The 20,427-nt window shown below is 48.9% G+C and overlaps 1 protein-coding gene across 1 annotated transcript; it reads left to right on the top strand.

The window, feature by feature from the left end:
* Positions 1 to 1,809: 1,809 nt before the first annotated feature.
* On the top strand, positions 1,810 to 18,502 carry qser1 (glutamine and serine rich 1; the record flags this gene model as incomplete). Its single annotated transcript, XM_080525931.1, has 13 exons — positions 1,810 to 1,919; positions 5,278 to 5,381; positions 5,556 to 5,702; positions 5,870 to 9,694; positions 9,829 to 10,130; positions 10,474 to 10,590; positions 10,806 to 10,939; positions 11,436 to 11,659; positions 14,500 to 14,637; positions 14,777 to 14,874; positions 15,155 to 15,301; positions 15,565 to 15,660; positions 18,362 to 18,502. The coding sequence occupies 13 exons, from the start codon at positions 1,810 to 1,812 to the stop codon at positions 18,500 to 18,502; spliced, it is 5,583 nt and encodes a 1,860-aa protein (XP_080382057.1).
* Positions 18,503 to 20,427: the final 1,925 nt, after the last annotated feature.

The raw sequence follows: 20,427 nt of genomic DNA on the forward strand, positions 1-20,427 counted from the left end.
GCCCAGTGTAGACTCTTTACATTAGGGCCCAGTGTAGACTCTTTACATTAGGGCCCAGTGTAGACTCTTTACATTAGGGGCCAGTGCAGACTCTTTACATTAGGGCCCAGTGTAGACTCTTTACATTAGGGGCCAGTGTAGACTCTTTACATTAGGGCCCAGTGTAGACTCTTTACATTAGGGGCCAGTGCAGACTCTTTACATTAGGGCCCAGTGTAGACTCTTTACATTAGGGGCCAGTGCAGACTCTTTACATTAGGGCCCAGTGTAGACTCTTTACATTAGGGGCCAGTGTAGACTCTTTACATTAGGGGCCAGTGTAGACTCTTTACATTAGGGCCCAGTGTAGACTCTTTACATTAGGGCCCAGTGCAGACTCTTTACATTAGGGGCCAGTGCAGACTCTTTACATTAGGGCCCAGTGTAGACTCTTTACATTAGGGCCCAGTGAAGACTATTTACATTAGGGGCCATGTGTAGACTCTTTACATTAGGGGCCAGTGCAGACTCTTTACATTAGGGGCCAGTGTAGACTCTTTACATTAGGGCCCAGTGTAGACTCTTTACATTAGGGCCCAGTGTAGACTCTTTACATTAGGGGCCAGTGCAGACTCTTTACATTAGGGCCCAGTGTAGACTCTTTACATTAGGGGCCAGTGCAGACTCTTTACATTAGGGCCCAGTGTACTCTTTACATTAGGGGCCAGTGTAGACTCTTTACATTAGGGGCCAGTGTAGACTCTTTACATTAGGGCCCAGTGTAGACTCTTTATATTAGGGCCCAGTGCAGACTCTTTACATTAGGGGCCAGTGCAGACTCTTTACATTAGGGCCCAGTGTAGACTCTTTACATTAGGGCCCAGTGCAGACTCTTTACATTAGGGGCCAGTGCAGACTCTTTACATTAGGGGCCATGTGTAGACTCTTTACATTAGGGGCCAGTGCAGACTCTTTACATTAGGGCCCAGTGTAGACTCTTTACATTAGGGGCCAGTGTAGACTCTTTACATTAGGGCCTAGTGTAGACTCTTTACATTAGGGCCCAGTGCAGACTCTTTACATTAGGGGCCAAGTGTAGACTCGTTACGCCACTGTTTCTATGTCATTAACACAGGAATCACAGACATAGTGTATGGAGTTATACATCATATCCATCACAAGATTCACAGTGGAAAACATTGAATTTGAATTTGAATTGTGCAAATAATAAATTGTATGAACAAATACAAAACAATTAATGGGGATAGTCAAGTGTTTTGAAGAAGTTTTGGAAAGTTTTTTCAAGTGTCATTTTTATTTCATGCTCTCATCTTGAACAAATTCGAAACAAATCTCGAAGAAAAAAAAACTAATTATCAGTGACTTAGTTATTAATTCAGATGATAAATATTGTTCTAAAATATGAGTTATACTTTTCCAAACGCATGGAGGATAAATAATGATAAATAATGCAAGAAAACTTCCAACCCCGAGCGGGTCGGCGGTGCATCCTGGGAAATAAACCAACATGGGGACTTGATCCAAGTGCTAAACCACCATGCAGACCAGTGCACACAGCGTCTGATTACGGGACGTGAACAATGATCACCATCAAACCCTCATTCTCGTTCTAAGGAGAAACCGCGAATATTTCTCCGGACTCTACCGGACTCTCAGCTAGACGCCGGCGCCTTGCGATCTATTGATCAGCGAGAATGTGATTGTTTTTGACCGGCCCCGCGCTCGTATGTGTGGCTGCTGCTGCTGCTGCTTCACCAAGCTCCACCGGGGACACCGTGCCTCCTCCTCCTCCTCCGCAGCCCCAGCCGGATGATGGACAGGAACTACCCGACGTCTGGCTTCGCGGACCCGCTGGCCCCGGCAGCGCAGACCGGAGCCTGGGCCTATGAACGCAGCAGCGCACCGAGCATTAAGCCGAGGTAACGGATGAAGGAGAGGGCGGGTCACCTTCCAAAGAAAATTCCGGTGATGGAGGGGAGGCCTAGCACAACAAACGGAGTTGTGACGAGCTTTTTTTAAAGTTAACGCGTTATTTAGCAGCATCAGTGTTAGGAATACAGGCTACAGATCACTTGTTTGTGCTTTTGGACACCCTGGAATCTAGGACTGTTTAACATGCGCAGCTACCTAGGCCAGGTCTAATGATGTGATGTGCGTTAATTGCCATTAGGCACAATGGGGCGATCTGCATGGACGCATTCATGTGAATGTGTGTCGGGTTTTGACATCAGGTGATATCATGCAATCGTGGCCGTGAAATCAACTTTTTTATTTATTTAGCTGGCTAGGATCCTAACGATCCAACTAATAACTTAACTGTCTGTTTCACTTGTGTAGGAAAAACCTTTGCACATGACAATCGCTTTCGTGGAGCGACGTGTCAAACATGACAGTGATGCCAGCTTTATCCGAAGTGCCGTTGTTTCATAGCATGTATTTATGTTTTTGGGATTTCCTAATATAAACGATTCTACATTGAAACGTGCTTTAATAGGGCAGCTTTAGGCTCAGTGCAACTTCTTTATTTAGAAGCTCAATATAGGGCAGTAGTGTGTGTGTGTGTGTGTGTGTGTGTGTGTGTGTGTGTGTGTGTGTGTGTGTGTGCGCGTGCGGTTACATGAGTTCTCTTAGTGCCCTGTCTGTTAGGACTCAACCTGGAGCCTGTGTGGACATATCCGGCTTTATAAATGGATAACGCTGTGTGTGAATGTGGGCCACACTAGCTGGCCTAGTTTCATCTGCTGGGCAAACTCAGACAATGTATCAAAGTAAAGGCACAGACCAATGCGTCAATCAATCGATGTAGATTATAGCAGTCCTATCCATCACCCCAAGCAAAATATAGAGGTCTACCTCAGTCTTGAGGTGCGCAGCCTCTCTCCTCCACTCCCCACCTTGCTCTTCTTTAGCAGGTCACTCAAGGCCAGTGGTCACCGCTATCATGAAGCTCCACACAACGTTACCTACATTTCGTCGTAGTGAAATTGAGTTTGTACTCTCACTTGTTTGCCATTTGTGGAGTGTATAAAATGTGTGATGTACTTTAGAGTCATGTCATTGATTGTTTTTGGCTTGTCTCTTTATTGATGTCCTCAGGAAGAGCATCTCCCCCTGGTCGCCCCTGTGGGGGCGATTTGCTTGTCTTCACCGGCTCATATTTCCGAACGTTTCTTAACATTTGGCGAGCAGATTTTGACAGGGTTGATTATTTTCCACTGCTCTTGGCAGGCGTGCGTTTGGCAGACCGGTGCTCCTTCCCTCGTTTGCATATTGGCCTACATCATCACCAGAGGATCCCTCATTATTACGTGTTTGTTAGACGTAAACGCCCTGTTCAAACCTGAATCGCTTCACTTCAAAGCTACAGCTAACTGCCTGTCTGTGTGCTTGTTACCCCTGCCCACCCCTGGGGGTCAGACAGCGCGAGGGGAAGATGGAGAGAAAAGAGAGGGAATTGGTCCCCACAGGTTGAGGAAAAAATGGACTGGGATTGAAAAAAGTTGTTATATGGATATGGCATTTTTAGGTTGCCTGCCTTTTATGATGTCAGTGGACCTATTTGCGTCGAGTGCGTTCAGGGCTTCAGAGACTCTCGACTGTTTTAAAGAAGCGCCGTGTTAAGGAATACTTCCTCGTCATGGTTGAGTGTGTAAGCACGTTTGAGTCTGACCTTTTACACTTTCCCTCCTCAAACAAGCAGCACGGGTTGATCGACGGATCCCAGTGAGGATCGATGCGTTGAATTGATACTTCTTGGGCTCTTGTTTGTTTTTGCAGTTTGCTTCCTCTTTTTGTATTTTCAAAGTAGGTGAGGCAAGGAGCTGCCAGAGAGGGTAATAGAGATAGAGAGAAGGGAGTAAGAGTATTTGAGAGAAGGGAGAAAGATTGAGAGGCAGATGATTCCCTCCAGCTGTGCGCTCTCCGTGGACAGCTGTTTGTCTCCTGGCCTGAACATCAGACCCAGGCAGGCTGCCTGTCTCTCTGCTCAACTATTAGGGGAACAAGCTCATCACATGGAAACAAAATGGAACTTCTGCTCGAATGATTAGTGTTTTTTTAATTGTGTATTTATTTCTTTGACACACTTTAGTTTTGGGTGTTGTGCAATAGAAGTAGGCCTACATGTTATGATTGTGTAGGCTACCGGTTTTACCTGATGAACTTAGATTGTTCTTGTATTGAGTTGGTCAGCCATCATCCCATTGTTTAGGTTATACCGTTTTTGTGTGTGCTTTTTAAAAATGCAATGGAGGACTGCACCTGCATGTCTAAACAGAGAAAAAGATGGTTCACGGTTCAAATATGGGCTACAGTTAGGGCCCCATGTCCTAAACAAATATATCTGGAGGTCTCTGTTCTCCTTTCATGTAGTGTCTGACTTCTTGTGTGTGGCCTACAGAGAGGGTTTCACTTAAGATGGACAAGAAGATATCATATCACACCACTCTCCTCTGTCACTCTCCTAGGATACAGCCAGGCCCTTATCTCCTAAGCCCCACCTGGATGGCCTGTGTATTAATAATTTATCTCTCTGGTGATGCGTGTCCCCAGGGTTGCTCCCTGGGGCTGTGGAAAGGCCATGGTAGAGCAGTGCTGGGGCGGATAACCATGACAGCCCTGGTTGACAGGGCTCCACATAGCCCGTGTGTAGCGCTGAGCACCAACAACAAGTGCGTCTGCTCTCTTCCTGTAGTGGCTAGGCTAATAGGGCATGGCAGGCACAGTGACACTCACGCATGGCTGTTATTATGTCATTAGAATGGCCAGGATAACAGCAAACTGTCAATGTTATCTGTAAAAAAAATAAAAATAAAGTCTTTAATGGTTTTGGAAACCTCTGTTCCAGGTTTGGTCACCCTGTCAAACGCTTGACGATCAAATTTTTAAAATCTTTTTATTGTCTTACAGTAGGCTAGATAGCTTATATTTGTAATATTACTTAGTTTGAGAGATTGTGAAATGATAGGGGATGAAAGCTGTCATGCGACACATTTTTCGAGAGCCTCTCTGTTGCGCCTGACACACTTTTGTAAGCTTACATCATCGGCCTATAAATATCGACTGTCTGTCTGGAGTACTGACAGGACCACACCGGTTGTTTACTTTTGCAATATATGGAGTTAGGGTTAAAATAATGGAATGAGCTTTCTTTTCCTATCTGGTTCAGTATAGCAGAGCAGACCAGTTGGAAGGGTTTGTTTGTTTGTTTTTGTTTTGACAGTAGTGCCCTAAAGTGTGTGTTTGCGTGCATGCGTGTGTGTGTGTTCCCTCCTGTAGTTCCAGTTATGGTGCTACACACCTGGAATCGGAGCTCCTCCATCGGCAGACCTACGCCTCCACCCATCAACTGCCCACCTACACCACCACACACCACCCTACAGGTGAGGCAGGCAGACAGGCGGGCACACTCCATCTCGGTGTGACGTCTCAATCTATGTGGTGATCATTGTAAGTTGGAACATTGTAACGTGAAGGCCTCAAGAAGCTAATCTCTCTCTCTCTCTCTCTCTCTCTCTCTCTCTCCCTCTCTCCCCCCCCTCCCTCCCTCCTTGCAGGTCTGTCTGGAGTCTTTGACTCGGGCCCTAACACTACTGAGACCTCCGTCATGAACTTCCTGTCTGCCATGGAGTCTAGAGGCCTTCAGGCTGGTCCTGTCAGCGCCTCTCTGCTCCCCCCCTTCAGGACCCCCTCATGGCAAACCGGTGAGCACAGACCCGCTGCTTTACTCGTGGTGTCACCGTGTGGCTCTGCTGTGCGGTTGTGTTTGTTTCTCTTTCTCCGGGGGGTAGTTCTGTGTCGAGACTTGTTCTTCTTCTCGGGAGTCTAAAAGCTTTTGTGCCGTTTTTTTTTCTTCCTATTTCCGCCCCAGGTACAAACTCCTCCACCACGGAGCTGTTTCTGACGGGCGCCCTGCCTTCCACCACCACCTTCCCCTCCCCCGCCACGCTCTCCTCCTATCAGCACGCCGGTGCCTTCTCCTCCAGGAGCTACGCCAACACCCCCTCCTCTCTGGCCCTCCAGGACCCCGTCTTCAGCACCGCCAACGGCCTGCTCTCCCCCCACGACACCCTGCTCCACCTCAAGCCCCTCCAGACCTCGCTGGCCTTCGACCGCCTCCCCGTCCCCTCGTTGGGTGTGGGGGGCCTCCCCCCCCAGTCCTCCACGTACCGCTCGGCCCAGGAGTCGGCCCCCCACCTCCTGCAGCCCCAGTTCGGCCTGCTTCCCCCCCTGGGTCTGAACTCCTCCCAGTCGGCCCCCCAGCCTTACGGGGCCCCGGTCTTCTCGGGCTCCATCGAGAGAGCACTTCAGCGGGAATGCAGTGTGATCAAGCACCACCAGAGGCCTTCCAGCAGCCACGCCGCCCCGGAGCAGCTGCCCAGCTCGCAGCACTCCCTGCAGGGCTACCTGAGCTCCGGGGCAGGCGACGGAGAGGTCTCCTTCCAGCAGGACCCCTCCCGTCAGACCCCCATACCCTGCAGCCCCTCCGCGGGGACGGACTCCTCTCAGGGGGGGGTCAATGGCGCCCCCCCGCATCCCAAAACCCAAGGCCCGGCAGTGTCTCAGGCCGTGCTGCAGCAAACTCAGGCCTACCCCTCCTCCTCCATCTCCTCCCCCTCCGGCTACTCCCCGTCCTCCACGGGGGGGGCCAAGGCTAAAGACTGTTTGTCGGAAGGCGGCGGCGGGGAGAGTCACTCCCACTCGCAGGGCCATGCGCGGGGGGGTTCCCCCCCGGAGAGCTACCCCTCCCCGGGACAGGGCCAGGGCCAGCAGCAGCAGCAGAGCTCGGTCATCGCCAGCCAGCAGTCCCAGCCGTACACGTCGGCCCAGCTGCCCAGTCTGCTCTCCATCAGCTCCCACTCGCAGACCTACATCACCTCCCACTCACAGCAGACCTACGTCACCTCTCAAAGCCACTCCCAGGGCGGCTCGTACGCCTCCCCGTCGGACAACAAACTGCCTTCCCTCTACAAGACCCTGCCCTCGTTCTCCGGCCCGTCTGGGAACGTGTCGGCGGTGGCGTCGTCGTCTGTCAGCCAGTCTCTGGTGTACTCCTCCAGCCCCGCGCAGGGCGGCCAGGGGGAGGACAGCCAGTACGTATCCCAGGTTCAGGGCCTTTGTCTGGGGAACCCCTCTCCTCAGAGCTACCCCTCCAGTCACTCTCAGGGCGCCCCTAACGTGAGCTACTCTCAATCGCAACAGGGGCAGCAGGCTTCTTCGGTCACTCAGTCTCAGAGCTACGCCGCAGGACAATCGCTCGCTTCCGGCTACCCTTCCACGCGGGCCCAAAGTCTGCCCGCGTCGAACTCTACCCAGGGTTACATCCTAATGCAGCCCTCGTCCGGGGGCAAGGCGGACCCAGGCACCCAGCAGCATCAGCAGCCTCAGTCTCAGAAGTATCTTCTGCCTGTGCAGTCTCCCACCTTCTCCTCAGCCTCTCACGCACAAGCCTTACAGAACAACTGCAGATCCTCCTCAGCGCAGGACCTGAAGCCGGCCTACGGCAAGCTGAAGCTGGAAGAGCTTCCCATCCAGGACCTCCAGGCTCTCCAGCAGGCCTCCTTAGAGACTTCCAGCCCAAGCGGCGACTTGGTGGCCGCCCATAATAATGTCGTCTACGTGGTCTCCAAAATGGACGACCGCTACAACACGCAGAGCGTGATCCGGAGCAACTCGCGCTCCGAGGACCAGCTCATGGGTCTGAGCCAGGCTCACCTGGTGAGCCAGGTGAAGGACGATAGGATGGGCTCTCTCGGCCAACAGCACGGCGGCCAGCTTGTCAGCAGTGCCTGCCCTCGGGGAACCCCCGACCCAAAGACTTCGAACCCCCAGCTCATGTCTTCCCACCACAGGCCCCTGAACTCAGAGGAGCTCAAACAGCAGCCGCAGCAACAAAACCACCAGGTCCTGACCGCCGCCGTGCCCAGGTCTCAGGTGGACCAAAACCACAACACCCAGGCAGCCCAGACCCAGTATATCAGGGTCCACAATGCACCACAGAATGTCCTGCTGGAGCCCAACCAGATGATTCTGCTCCAGCAGCCCCTCATCCACTCCGGACATAACCCCTCCAAGGCCGTCGTGTCGTCGACCCAGTTGCAGGTGGCTCCAGGCCAGGGCCAGGTTCCGGTCCAGTACCTTCATATGGACGGCGAAGGGCTGCTCAGCGCGAGCGTCAACAACAACAACAACAACGGCGGTGGCGGCCAGAACCAACAGGTGGTGGTGGTCGCGCCCCACCAAGGCCAGGGCTCGGCGGAGTCGTCCAAACAACACCTCCCCTCGCCAAAGGACCCCTTCGCCAGCCAAGCGGCCCACCACCACCAGCAGCAGCAGTCGCAGGACGCCAAGCAGCACCACTTTGCCCTCAGCTCCATCTGCTTCCCCGAGGCCATGCTGCTGGCGGACGAGAGGAACATCCTGTCCAACGTGGACGACATCCTGGCGGCCACGGCGGCTGCTTGCGGGGTGACGCCGCAGGACTTTGTCAAAGCCACGTCCGAGGGAGGGATGGGCGCCATGGCCGTCGCCGCAGACTCCTCCAAGGGTCACTACCAACACGTGTCCCCTGGGTTCTCCTCCAACCAGCAGCACTCGATCATCGCCAACACTAACTCCTTGACGCTCAACGGTACCCAGGGGATGTCCTCCGCGGCGGGGGGGGGGGAGGTCCTGGGATCCCACCAGGGGTACGCCTTGTCGCACGTGCACACGCAGCCCGGGCTGAGCTCCGGCGCGGTCAACTCCAGGCACGACATGGGGGGCGCCGTGGACAAGGGTGTGGGTTCGCTACGGAACCCCGGAGGGTCGGATTACGACTTGGACGAGAGTCGGAGCGACGTTTCCCCTAACAACGGACAGTCATCGTCCATTCATCCGAGCAACGGCCATGGCGACAGGGGCCCCTCCTCCGAGAGCGACTACCACCTGGCCGGCCAGGCGTACGACCCCTCGGGGCTCCTGAACCGAGGCAAGGGCCCAAAGACCCACCAGGCCTTCCCTAAAGGCCCCAAGGGGGGCATCAAGAGGGAGGACAGTGGTGGACCGATGGAGTGCCCTTCCGACGGCTTCCCCAAGAAGAGGGCCCGCTCCAAGGTGCCCGCAGCCAAGCCGCCCGGACCAGAGGAGGAGAACAACGGCCAGCCCAGGCCCGGGAAGCGCGGTGGCGGCCAAGCGAAACGGCAGAACTCCCGGGGTAGCGACACCAGTTCCCCCTCCACCTCTGAGGGGGTGTTCGACAGCTACCAGCAGCAGGAGAGGATGAGGCAGAAGATCCGTGAGGTGGAGGAGAAACAGCCCGAGGTGAAAACCGGATTCATCGGCTCCTTCCTGGACTTCCTCAAATCAGGGCCCAAACAGCACTTGTCTTCTCCGCCCGTACGGAACCCCAACCGCTCCAGGAAGCCCTCGGCGTCGTCAAAACGACCTCTGCCGTGCCCGTTGCCTTCTCTGCCCCCCAAACTGCAGCAGCCCCCTACGTCGGTCCCCTTGACGACGTCCCAGGAGTGCCACGGAGGGGCGAACACGCAGCAGCAGAAGCGTCTGGACGAGGAGCTGCAGAAGAACCTGGAGACCCTGCCGTCGTTCTCGTCCGACGAGGAGGAGGAGAGCGCGGGGAAGAACCAGGCGCTGCAGAACAGCATCAGCTCAGCCCTGTCAGCCCTGGACGAGCCCTCTGACAGGAGGCACAAGACTGGTAACAACAACAAAACACACACACACACACACACACACAGGCTGTTTTCCTCAGAAGAGGAAGTGTGTAATCCCTGTCCTTGTCTTTGCCTGGTCGACTCCCCACATCCCTGTGTCTTTTCTCTCTCTCCACAGATGACCGGCTCTCCAGCTCTCTCCTGAAGCCAGACCCTCCTCCCAGCATGCCTCACTCTGCCGCTAAGGCCCAGGAGCAGCAGACGGCCGCACCCAAGGAGGCCTCGGTGGCAACGGCGTCGTCAGGGGCAACGGGGCAGGAGGGGGCGAAAGAGGCCCCCCCAGGCCAGCTGGCCGTCCGGCTGACCAGCGTGGCCATCGAGGGGCTGACGGACGAAGAGCTGTCGGACAGTGGAGGGGAGGGCATGTACCGAGAGAGGGACGAGTTTGTGGTGAAGAACGAGGACATTGAGAGCCTGAAGGTAGGGAGGGAGGCACCGGCCACTGTTGGCGGTCTGGGGGAGTTTTGCATTTGTGGTGGTTGTGCTGAACTAGACTAGCATTGTTGTTGTTGTTGTTGTTGTTGTTGTTGTTATTATAGCTGGTTAGCCAGTGTTATGGTGTTCAGATGAATCTCAATAGGGTGCAGATACTGGTAAATGTTTTACATAAAAGCCCTGGTTTCTGTCAGTTTGTGTTCATGCGTGGGTCTGTATGAAAGGCCTGTATGAGCTTGTGCTATTGGTTCATGCTAATCTGCTCTGGTGTGGTCCATACTGAGGTCTGCTCTTGTGTGTGTGCGTGCGTGTGCATGTGTGTGTGTAGGTGACATTGAGAGCTGGGCAGGAGCCTCCAGCCATCTGGAAGGTCCAGAAGGCTCTGTTGCAGAAGTTTGTGCCCGAGCTGAGGGACGGGAGGAGAGTGTTCTCAGCCACGAACAGCGTGAGCATACATGCACACACACATACCTCATCTCCACATGTTAACCTTATTAGGATGTATCCGTCTGTAGCCTACATATCCACTTATGGCCGCCACAGACGTTTGGTGAATTAACCAAAAAAATACATATTTAGATATTTCTAATAAATTCAGTAGCATTTTTAGCAGGTCTGTATACAATTTTCTTTTTTTTGTGTGTCTTTTTTCGTTTGTAGTACCTGGGGTACTTTGGTGATGCTAAGACCATGTACAGGAGGGTGTATGTGAAGTTCCTGGACACTGTTAACAAGAGGGAGTATGTCCGGGTCTGCAACCGCAAACCACGCTGCAAGCCCATGCACTCCATGAGGTAGTGTGTGTGTGTGGGTGTGTGTGGGTGTGTGTGGGTGTGTGGGGTGTGTGGGCTGTGTGGGGTGTGTGTGGGGTGTGTGTCAGACCTCTGCACCCTCTAACACCCTACATTACCAGAACTGAAGAAAAAAAAAAATTTCTTCCTTCATCTAGCACTGTGACTGCCCGAGGGCACTTCTTCTTATCATAGGTTTTACTTTCATTGTTAGTTCATTGACTTACTTAAACAATGCTAAATGACTTAAATGTACATATGTACACACATACCACCCTGAAACAGGGACTATGCATAAAACGTGCTGTAATTCTGAACGGTGAAACCGATATGTACGCAAAATACCATCAAATAAAAGCAGAGAATCTCTACTTAAACCCATAGTAATTGTTTGACTTAAATTCCAAATGTTCCATTCATCCATCCATCATCCATCCATCGATTCATCCATCCATCGATTCATCCACTCATTCATCCATCCTCTCCTCGCCTCCTCAAGGAGTTCCCAGGCCAAGTCCCTGCTGGGCCTGAAGGCTGCCCCTTCCTCTGCGACCTCTGACCCCGGCACGCCCCGCCCCGTGTCCCAGAAGCCCCTGTCCAAGCCCCGCCCCAAGCAGCCCAAGCCCAAGGCGGAGCCCCCGCCCAAGAAGAGGAGGAAGTGGAAGGAGTTCTCTTCTCAGTCGCCCTCCGGGTCCTCGCCCGAGGACGGCTGTGAAGATGACGGTGAGGACGGGTCTGCCCTCTAGGATAGGTCACGTCCAGTCACACCCCTCCCCCATCCTTCCCATGGCTCTGACCACGGCTCTGACCACTAAATCTATCTTTAAACCCTTCCTTCCTATGTCTCTACCCCTGTCTTTCTCTCTCTCTCTCTCTCTCTCTCTCTCTCTCTCTCTCTCTCTCATCCTCCTCTTCCTCTCTTTCTCTCTCTCTCTCCTTTTCCTCTCTCTCTCCCTCTCTCTCTATCTGTTCCTCATCTTCCTCCCTCTTTCTCTCTCTCTGTTCCTCATCTTCCTCCCTCTCTCTCTCTCTGTTCCTCCTCTCCCTCCCTCTCTCTCTGTTCCTCCTCTCCCTCCCTCTCTCTCTCTGTTCCTCATCTTCCTCCTCTCTCTCTCTCTCTGTTCCTCCTCTCCCTCCCTCTCTCTCTCTCTGTTCCTCCTCTCCCTCCCTCTCTCTCTCTGTTCCTCCTCTCCCTCCCTCTCTCTCTCTGTTCCTCATCTTCCTCTCTCTCTCTCTCTCCCTTTCTCTCTCTCTCTGTTCCTTATCTTCCCCCCCTATGGAGCTATTTTAGTGCCATCAGAAATTGAATTGTATTTGACAGATTGAATTGAATATGAGCACAAATTGAATTGTATTAGACAGATCTGAATTGTATTTGACAGATTGAATTGTATTCAATTCAGTTTTCATTATTTTAATTCAGTTTTCATATTCAGTTTCTCTAAATACAATTCGGTTTTTCTCAAAATACAATTCAGTTCTCAAAATACAATTCAGTTTTAGAGGCACTCATCCGGGGACTCTGGGCTAGGTAGAATAATAGAGCACCGATTCTAACTCCCATTCATAAGAACAATTGCGCATCATCTCCCTGTCATCAGAATGATCACGCCCCTTTTTGGGTGATAGAAGTGTAGAAGTTTGACTGGCGGTCAATGGGAATTTCTGGTCTTTGCTACTTTAATCCGATAAAATAAGAAAACAGTATTGCTTTTTAGATATTAGATGCCCAAATCCGATGGCCAGTTAGGCAAACTGATGTCCAATGTGTGTCCTTTCAGTCTGTCTCCAGAGCAGTTACACGTCATCTCCCTGTCATCAGAACGATCACGTCCCCTGTTGGGTGCTAGAAGTGTAGAAGTTTGACTGACAGTCAATGGAAATGTGTGGTCTTTGCTACTTTAATCCGATAAAATAAGAAAACTGTATCCCTTTTTAGATATTAGGATCTCAAATCCGATGGCCAGTCAGGCAAATAATTATGTAGTGTCGTTGCCGATCAATGATCGACGTCGTTATATGGAGAACATTTATGAAATAGGCAATGAATGTGTGTCCTTTCAGTCTGCCTCCATCCATGTGGATGAACCACCCGACCCAAAGGCCTGAGGTGTTGTAGGGGGGGTATTTAGCAGGCTAATGGCTTTATTGTGAGTTTACTTTGATTGTTTGTTTATTGCCTTGATCACCGTATTGAGAAGTCATATGGTTATGGGGGGTGATATTGCAAGGTAATTTAAGCACCTGCGCATCTTGCATGGCGGTAGTGGAGAGAGAGGGGAGCGATGTATTTTTGTTGACCGCATTATACGCATATTCTATACGCATTGTTTGTTATTTTTCTGGTTTTGATCGCTTATGGATTCTTTTTGTACGTCGCCAAGTTTGATTGTTCTATTCAATAAATGCTCTAAAACGTACTTTTCATCTCAGCGGATTGTTTGGCGCGTCATACAATTACCAGCCCAGACCCTGCTTGCGTCTCAGCGACTTTTTACTTTTGGCTCTATCTACAGGTGTCATATAGCCCTAACCCATATCCTGTCATATAAAAGTACCTTATTGAATCTCCAGGTAATGTATTTCTGACATTGTTAAGATACTTTATTTGTCTGTTTTGGTAGTCTGTCCAATGTGACACTTGCCCTCCTCCACCGGCCCTAGTTTTGGATCTCGCTTGCTGTTCATTATTTTCATGATAAATCGTAGCTAGCTAGCTATAACATCTTCATATACACCATACAGGCTAAATACTGATTAACAGTAGGCTACTTTGGCAAATGCCCATTGAACAGATTTATTCATTATCCTATCTTAAGAAAAATAATGTAACACTCCCACGGCAAATCAAATGAAGAACTACACATCCCTGATGACAGGGAGATGACGTATGACTGCTCTGATGAATCAACCCCTATTTCATACATTTTCTCTATATAACGAAGTCGATCATTGATCGGCAACGACACTATATAATAGTTTGCCTAACTGGCCATTGGATTTGGGCTCCTAATATCTAAAAAGCACTACGGTTTTCTTATTTTATCGGATTAAAGTAGCAAAGACCAGAAATTTCCATTGACCGCCAGTCAAACTTCTACACTTCTGAGTGTAAAAAGGGGCGTGGACATAACAGGAGAGCAAAAGTACCCGGAGATGCGTTGCTCTTATGAATTCGGATGGGAGGGATGGGAGTTAGAATCGGTGCTCTATTATTCTACCTAGCCCAGAGTCCCCGGATGAGTGCCTCTAAAACTGAATTGTATTTTGAGAACTGAATTGTATTTTGAGAAACTGAATTTGAAAACTGAATTAAAATAATGAAAACTGAATTGAATACAATTCAATCTGTCAAATACAATTCAGTTTGTGCTCAGATTCAATTCAATCTGTCAAATACAATTCAGGTTGTGCTCAGATTCAATTCAATCTGTCAAATACAATTCAGATCTGTCAAATACAATTCAATTTGTGCTCATATTCAATTCAATCTGTCAAATACAATTACATTTCTGCTGGCACTAAAATAGCTCCATACCCCCCCCCCCCTCTCTCTCCTCCAGAGTTCACCCCTCCTGTGCCCTTCGCGTCGCGGTTCCTCAACACCAGGACCATGAAGGAGACGTTCAAGAGCTTCGTGGAGCTTCTCATCAGCGTCGCCCTAGACACAGACGTGATGGCCGCCTTAGAGAGGGAGAACGGTAATAATAATAATAATAATAATAATAATAATAATACCAACAGCATATCAGGCAGGTGGTCATAATGTTTTGCGAAGCCAACGTGTGTGTGTGTGTGTGTGTGTCTGTGTCTGTGTCTGTGTCTGTGTCTCTGTCTCAGATGAGCTGCTGCTGCCTCACATGAAGAGGGTGGAGGGGATGATCACGGACAACCGGAGACGCCTGCTGCCCAAACTACGCATGGGCCAGCTGTTTAAGGTCAGGCTCCTCACACACGCATACACACACGCATACACATATACACACACACACACACACACACACACACACACACCAATTCCTCGAACTAACTACAATCCATCAGCTAGTCTCAAATACATACTGTACGTACGTACACACACACACACACACGCACCAGTTCCTCGAACTAACTACAATCAATCAGCTTAACACACACACATACACACACACTCACACTCTATGTGACTATTCTACTCTAACTCTTATTGACTCTCTCTCTCCCTGTGTGTGTCGTCAGAGCGCTCTGGACGTCTTCCCCGAGATCTCCGTGGTGACGGAGCTGAAGAAAGACGGGGAGTCCCCCGCCTTTAAGGTGCGGCTCAGCGGCAAGGCCTACAACAGGAAGAACATGAAGCCCTCCAAATGCCCCAGCAAGCTGCCCCTGGTAGGTCTCACTCGTAGTCCTCCATACCCCTGCTCAGCAGCAAATACTGTGTGGTTTTGTCCAGTAGAGAGCGCCCTTGTACTGACTCGGTGTCACCTGCAAACAGAAGACTACGTTCTGCTACTTCAAGAATGCGACACTTGGATCTAGAGACATGTGGCTTAGCTTCGCTAGCACCCGCTAGTCGTATGCTCTCATGGCAAGTTTTTAGGAAAGTGTGTAATTGTGTGTGTGTGTGTGTGTGTGTGTGTGTCCGTCCCTAGGAGTACACAGTGGACCAGCAGAAGACCCAGTGGTTCTCTCTCTACCACTCCCTACAGCATTACAAGTACCACACGTACCTCATGTGCAGAGACGAGGTGAGACGACAATATCTATATCTCATAAAACGTCCGAACATGAGGTATCCACTTCACACGTCTTATTACTGTGTAAACAACCATGCCCAAACTGATAGTAAGTAAAGCTTTATTTATGTATCATCTTTCATACAAGAAATGCAACTCAAAGTGCTTTACAACAGGGATAAAAATTAATGTGAATATAAAAACATATACAAGCATAAAATGAATATAAAAGCAGGGGAAAACAGTAAAAGAAAAAAGGTAAAAAGAAAAGGAAAACAATGTACAACCTCTGCCTTAACAAATTACGGTCTTAATCTCCCTGTGCGCAATTGAAAATATTGCCTTGAAAATATTCCAGACTTGACTTGTCTTCAAAATATTTAAAAGTCCCTTGCCTTGAAAATATTTAAGAATCCTTTGCCTTGAAAATATTTCAGACTTGACTCTCTATACTGATCTGAGAGTAGATGTTGTTGGAGCAATAGTGGGTATAACATGGACACACATACACACGCACTGTAAACCTCAGTGACGTGTGTATGAATCAGTACTACGTCATACACCCAGGAAATCGCTTCAGTGGGCACACTTGCCCTCCGCCTGACATGTAACATGTGATGTTGTGGCTGGCGGAGGGAGTCAGCCTATCAGCTGTGACGTCTCCTGTCGAGGTTCTGTCTTCGCTAACGTCCCTCTACGCTGTTAACGCTAGATAACAACACAGAAGAGAGCAGTGTGGTCCCTTGACCCTAATCGACGCTTTCTCTCACTATCTCTCACCCCTACACAGTTTCTCTACTGTAAATGTAAAAGCAAAGAAAAATTATATATATTATTATTATTTTGCATTATGACTGCCAATGGCCCCTGGCCCCTAGCATAGATGATTTTTTTCTGGCTATGACTGACGGATATATAATTCACTTACGGAAAGTCGCTTTGGAGAAAGGCGCCTGCTAAAATGCCCAAAATGTAAGAAAAAAATAAATAATTATATATACTGTATATATATAAAAGTTCGGAAACTTTTGTTGTTGTTGATTATTCCTCCCCTTTAATAATACCCATTGGTATTGTATTTTATATCGTTGGAAAATATTTGCCAAAATCCCCTATATTCTTCTGTTGGTATTGTCGGGATTTTATCAAAAGTGATGGTCTTGAAGATACAGATGACAAACGACAGACTCAGAGATCTCTTTCTTAGTTTAATGAATACGACCGGTCGGGAAGAAGTATAGGGTACAGTCTTCATACATGTCCACATACATGAGTTTATATAGTCTTCAGAGACAAAGAACTGTTATTCAGCCTATAGGATTTGTACACGTTCAATTACATAAACATCCTATATGAATATTAAGCAGTATGGTTCAAGGCCGTTAGGTAACACACAGAAACTGGACACTGAGACACTTTAGGTCAAAGCTCACCTTAAAGTGGTCGTAACTATCTAGTAAAGTAATGGTCTGTCTTAGGGCTCTTTCTAACAACAGATGATAGAGGACCCCAAGAAGAAGTCCAACCACAGTTCAACGACATAAATAAAGATTATCAACTTACTAGGGAGAGTGAGCATGTGAAACCAATTAATGACTTATGTCTCGACTACTCATTATACAAAATACACTATTTAGTGTTTAATGAAATATAACAAAACTAAAACTAGATAAATACATAGCTTAACTTTCAGCCATTACCCATCAGTATTCACTCTCGTTTTGAGTTGCTTGGTGGATTGGATGATTGCACTCTCCCACAGTAATAAGGAAAAAACAACACATATTGGCCATTTTTACACTTTATTAATTGTACATTATCAGGGACCTCAGTAGTGTGTGGAAGATCCATACGCAGTCACAACAGCTTGGCATGCTGGTCACCAGCCTGGTCACACACTGCTGTGGGACGGCATCCCATTCCTCAACTAGGATTTGCCGCAAGTCAGCCAACATGGTTGCGTTGGTCACTCTGGCACGTACAGCACGCCCAAGCTGATCCCACAAGTGTTCAATTGGGTTGAGGTCTGGACTCACGGCAGGCCATTCCACCCTCTCCACTCCCAAATACTGGAGGTGCTCTGTGATGATCCTGGCTCTGTGGGGGCGAGCGTTGTCATCATGGAGGATGGAGTTAGGTCCCAGATTCTGGAGATATGGGATCGCCACTGGCCCCAGAATATCATTCCTATCAATTAGGTGCCATTCAGGTGCCAGTCACACACCTGTGACTGACATACACCTGCCAGCACTTGAAGCTCAAAACGAGAGTGAATACCAACAGAAGAATATTGCAGGGGATTTTGGCAAAAAAAAATTGGGCCGCTACCCACACGTTTAGCTGTGTTACTCATTCCATGAATGTATGATCCTTACAAGTTGTAGCTCATTATAAAGGTGACCAATCAGGCTTTCCAACGATATAAAATACAATACCAATTGGTATTATTAAAGGGGAGGAATAATCAACAAGAAAAGCGTTTCCGAACTTTTTTTGAGGGGTTTATATATATAATATAAGTTTAATATTCAACACTTGTCATGTGACCCACAACTGTCATATGAGCAGATTCATATATTTCCTATAGTCTTGTTAGCGTAGAGGGACAGCTGACAGCTCTTTATCTGGCCCTCCCTCCTGATGTCCTTGTGTTGTTATGGTTGTGATGGTGTGTGTTGTGATGGTGTGTGTGTTGTTGTGGTGTGTGTTCCAGGTGGCGTCCCTGCGGGTGCAGGCGGGGGACGTGGGGCAGGAGGACACAGTGCAGCTGTGTATGAGGAACAGGGCCTGGGTGGAGGGGCTCTTTGACCGCTTCGGAGAACTCCTCACTCAGGTGCAGCAGGCCTGCCTATAGCCCAGTGACAAGACAGAGAGAGAGAGAGAGAGAGAGAGAGAGAGGAGGGAGCGAGGGAGGGAGAGAGGCCTGCCTATAGCCCAGAGACAAGACAGAGAGAGGAGGATGAAGGGAGGGAGAGAGGCCTGTCTATAGCCCAGAGAGAGAGAGAGAGACAGACAGACAGAGAGGCCCAATCCCGATTCACCACTCTGGCTCCGTTTTCAACCCTAATCTCCCTTTTGCGCGTTCACGTGTAGCCGTAGTGGCGTCCCAATTCATTACTCATTTAGGGTTAGGGTTAGGGTTTTCCATGGCTCCAAACGGAGAAAATCTTGACCCTCGTTCGATTCGGAGCCATGAGACTCCCTTCCGGCATGCATTGCGAAACATCTACAGAAATGTTCTTTTCGCTCTCGTAATACGGAAGCGAGCCTGAAATGTCATTTACTTTTTCTGGAATTACTTGTAATTAAAGACTTGAAAAAATATGATAACCATCGTATTATCTTAGTTTAATGTCATTTCAATGCATAATAGACCTTTTCTTTACAACAAGCATAACAACAAAAGATCGCTATTATGCCGCTATTGTGCCTATGCAGGAGAGCCCCATTGAAGCGTCAAGCACAGCCATCCCATAATATAATATATTATATAATAATATAAGGAGCGCGATTCACATCGAGATGTGCATTCCTGTTTAGAAATAAAAGATTACCTTTGGCGTTTGACAGCGGATGATGATAGACATATTTAATATGAAGTTATCTATCTAACGTTAGGCTGATAGTGTGCATGACATATTTCCATGTTTTATTTACAGCTATGGCACAAATTAAACCAAAACAACCCGCAATCCTATCCGAGCAGTTGTTATTATGTAATATTGTTGATGGGTTATATAATTTAATGTTATTTCAATGCATTATAGACCTTTTCTTTACAACAAGCATAACAACAAAATCGCTGTTATGCCGAGGTGCTTAACATAGAAAGTTCCACAGTCCAGCGCGCTTGGGACAGCAGAGCGCGTTTGTCACAGGCTGACAGTCACCGTGTTCCCCCCCCCCTTGGTGGTATATGACGCTATAGTTGTTATTATACCAAAACAACCGGCAATCTAATCCGAGCAGTTGTTATTATGTACTATTATATATGTAGTTAACTAATGCAGTGGACAGCGGCTGTTTCTCCAGCTTTCCTGTCACATCGGATTTCGTAACGTCATAAAATTACATCTGTAAGTCATGCATTTTTCCATGTTTCCCTTTGATGGCATATGACGCCGTAAATGTAACTAAAGTTCAGCCTCGAAGTTGTTACACTGTTGTCCTAAATCAAGCAGGGTTGGGCCGTGTTAGTACCTGGATGGGAGACCGCCTGCTGTAAGCTTTTCGTTCCTCTGCGTTACCGAGGAGAGGCGCATGCCGCGGCCGAGGACAGTGTACTCTTTCCGGATAGACATTTATGCATGCTCTCGGGGTTCGAAACATAACTTCCCGGGGTGACAGCGGGTTGGTTGATGGCTCAAGATGACCGTATACCGATGGTGGAGTTAGCAAAGGAGTATTGTGTTTGTACCACCTTCATAGCCGGTGTAGGGTTAAAGCCTTTGCGGGTTAATAACTGTGATTTACCGTGGGTTAGGATAACAATTCAAACGTGTCCGGATAGGGGAGAGGACAGGGAATCTGAAACCATTTGAATGGTGTCGATACGACACAAATCCCGGGTAGAACTTCTCTCCCCCATGATAATGAAGCATTATTCTTTTTTATTTGATGACTTGTTTGATCGATTGATAGCGTTCAAGTTCATTCAAGTTGTGAATGAATCGCGAGCGTCAATGCTTTTCTACGATACTACGTGTAATGTCACTTGGACATAGAATAATAAGACACTTGAGTCTGGGTTCAACAAAGGTATAACCAGTTTACTTCGGT

This window comes from Nansenia antarctica (genome assembly GCF_963989245.1).
Source record: "Nansenia antarctica genome assembly, chromosome: 1".
NCBI classification, from domain to species: Eukaryota; Metazoa; Chordata; class Actinopteri; order Argentiniformes; family Microstomatidae; genus Nansenia; species Nansenia antarctica.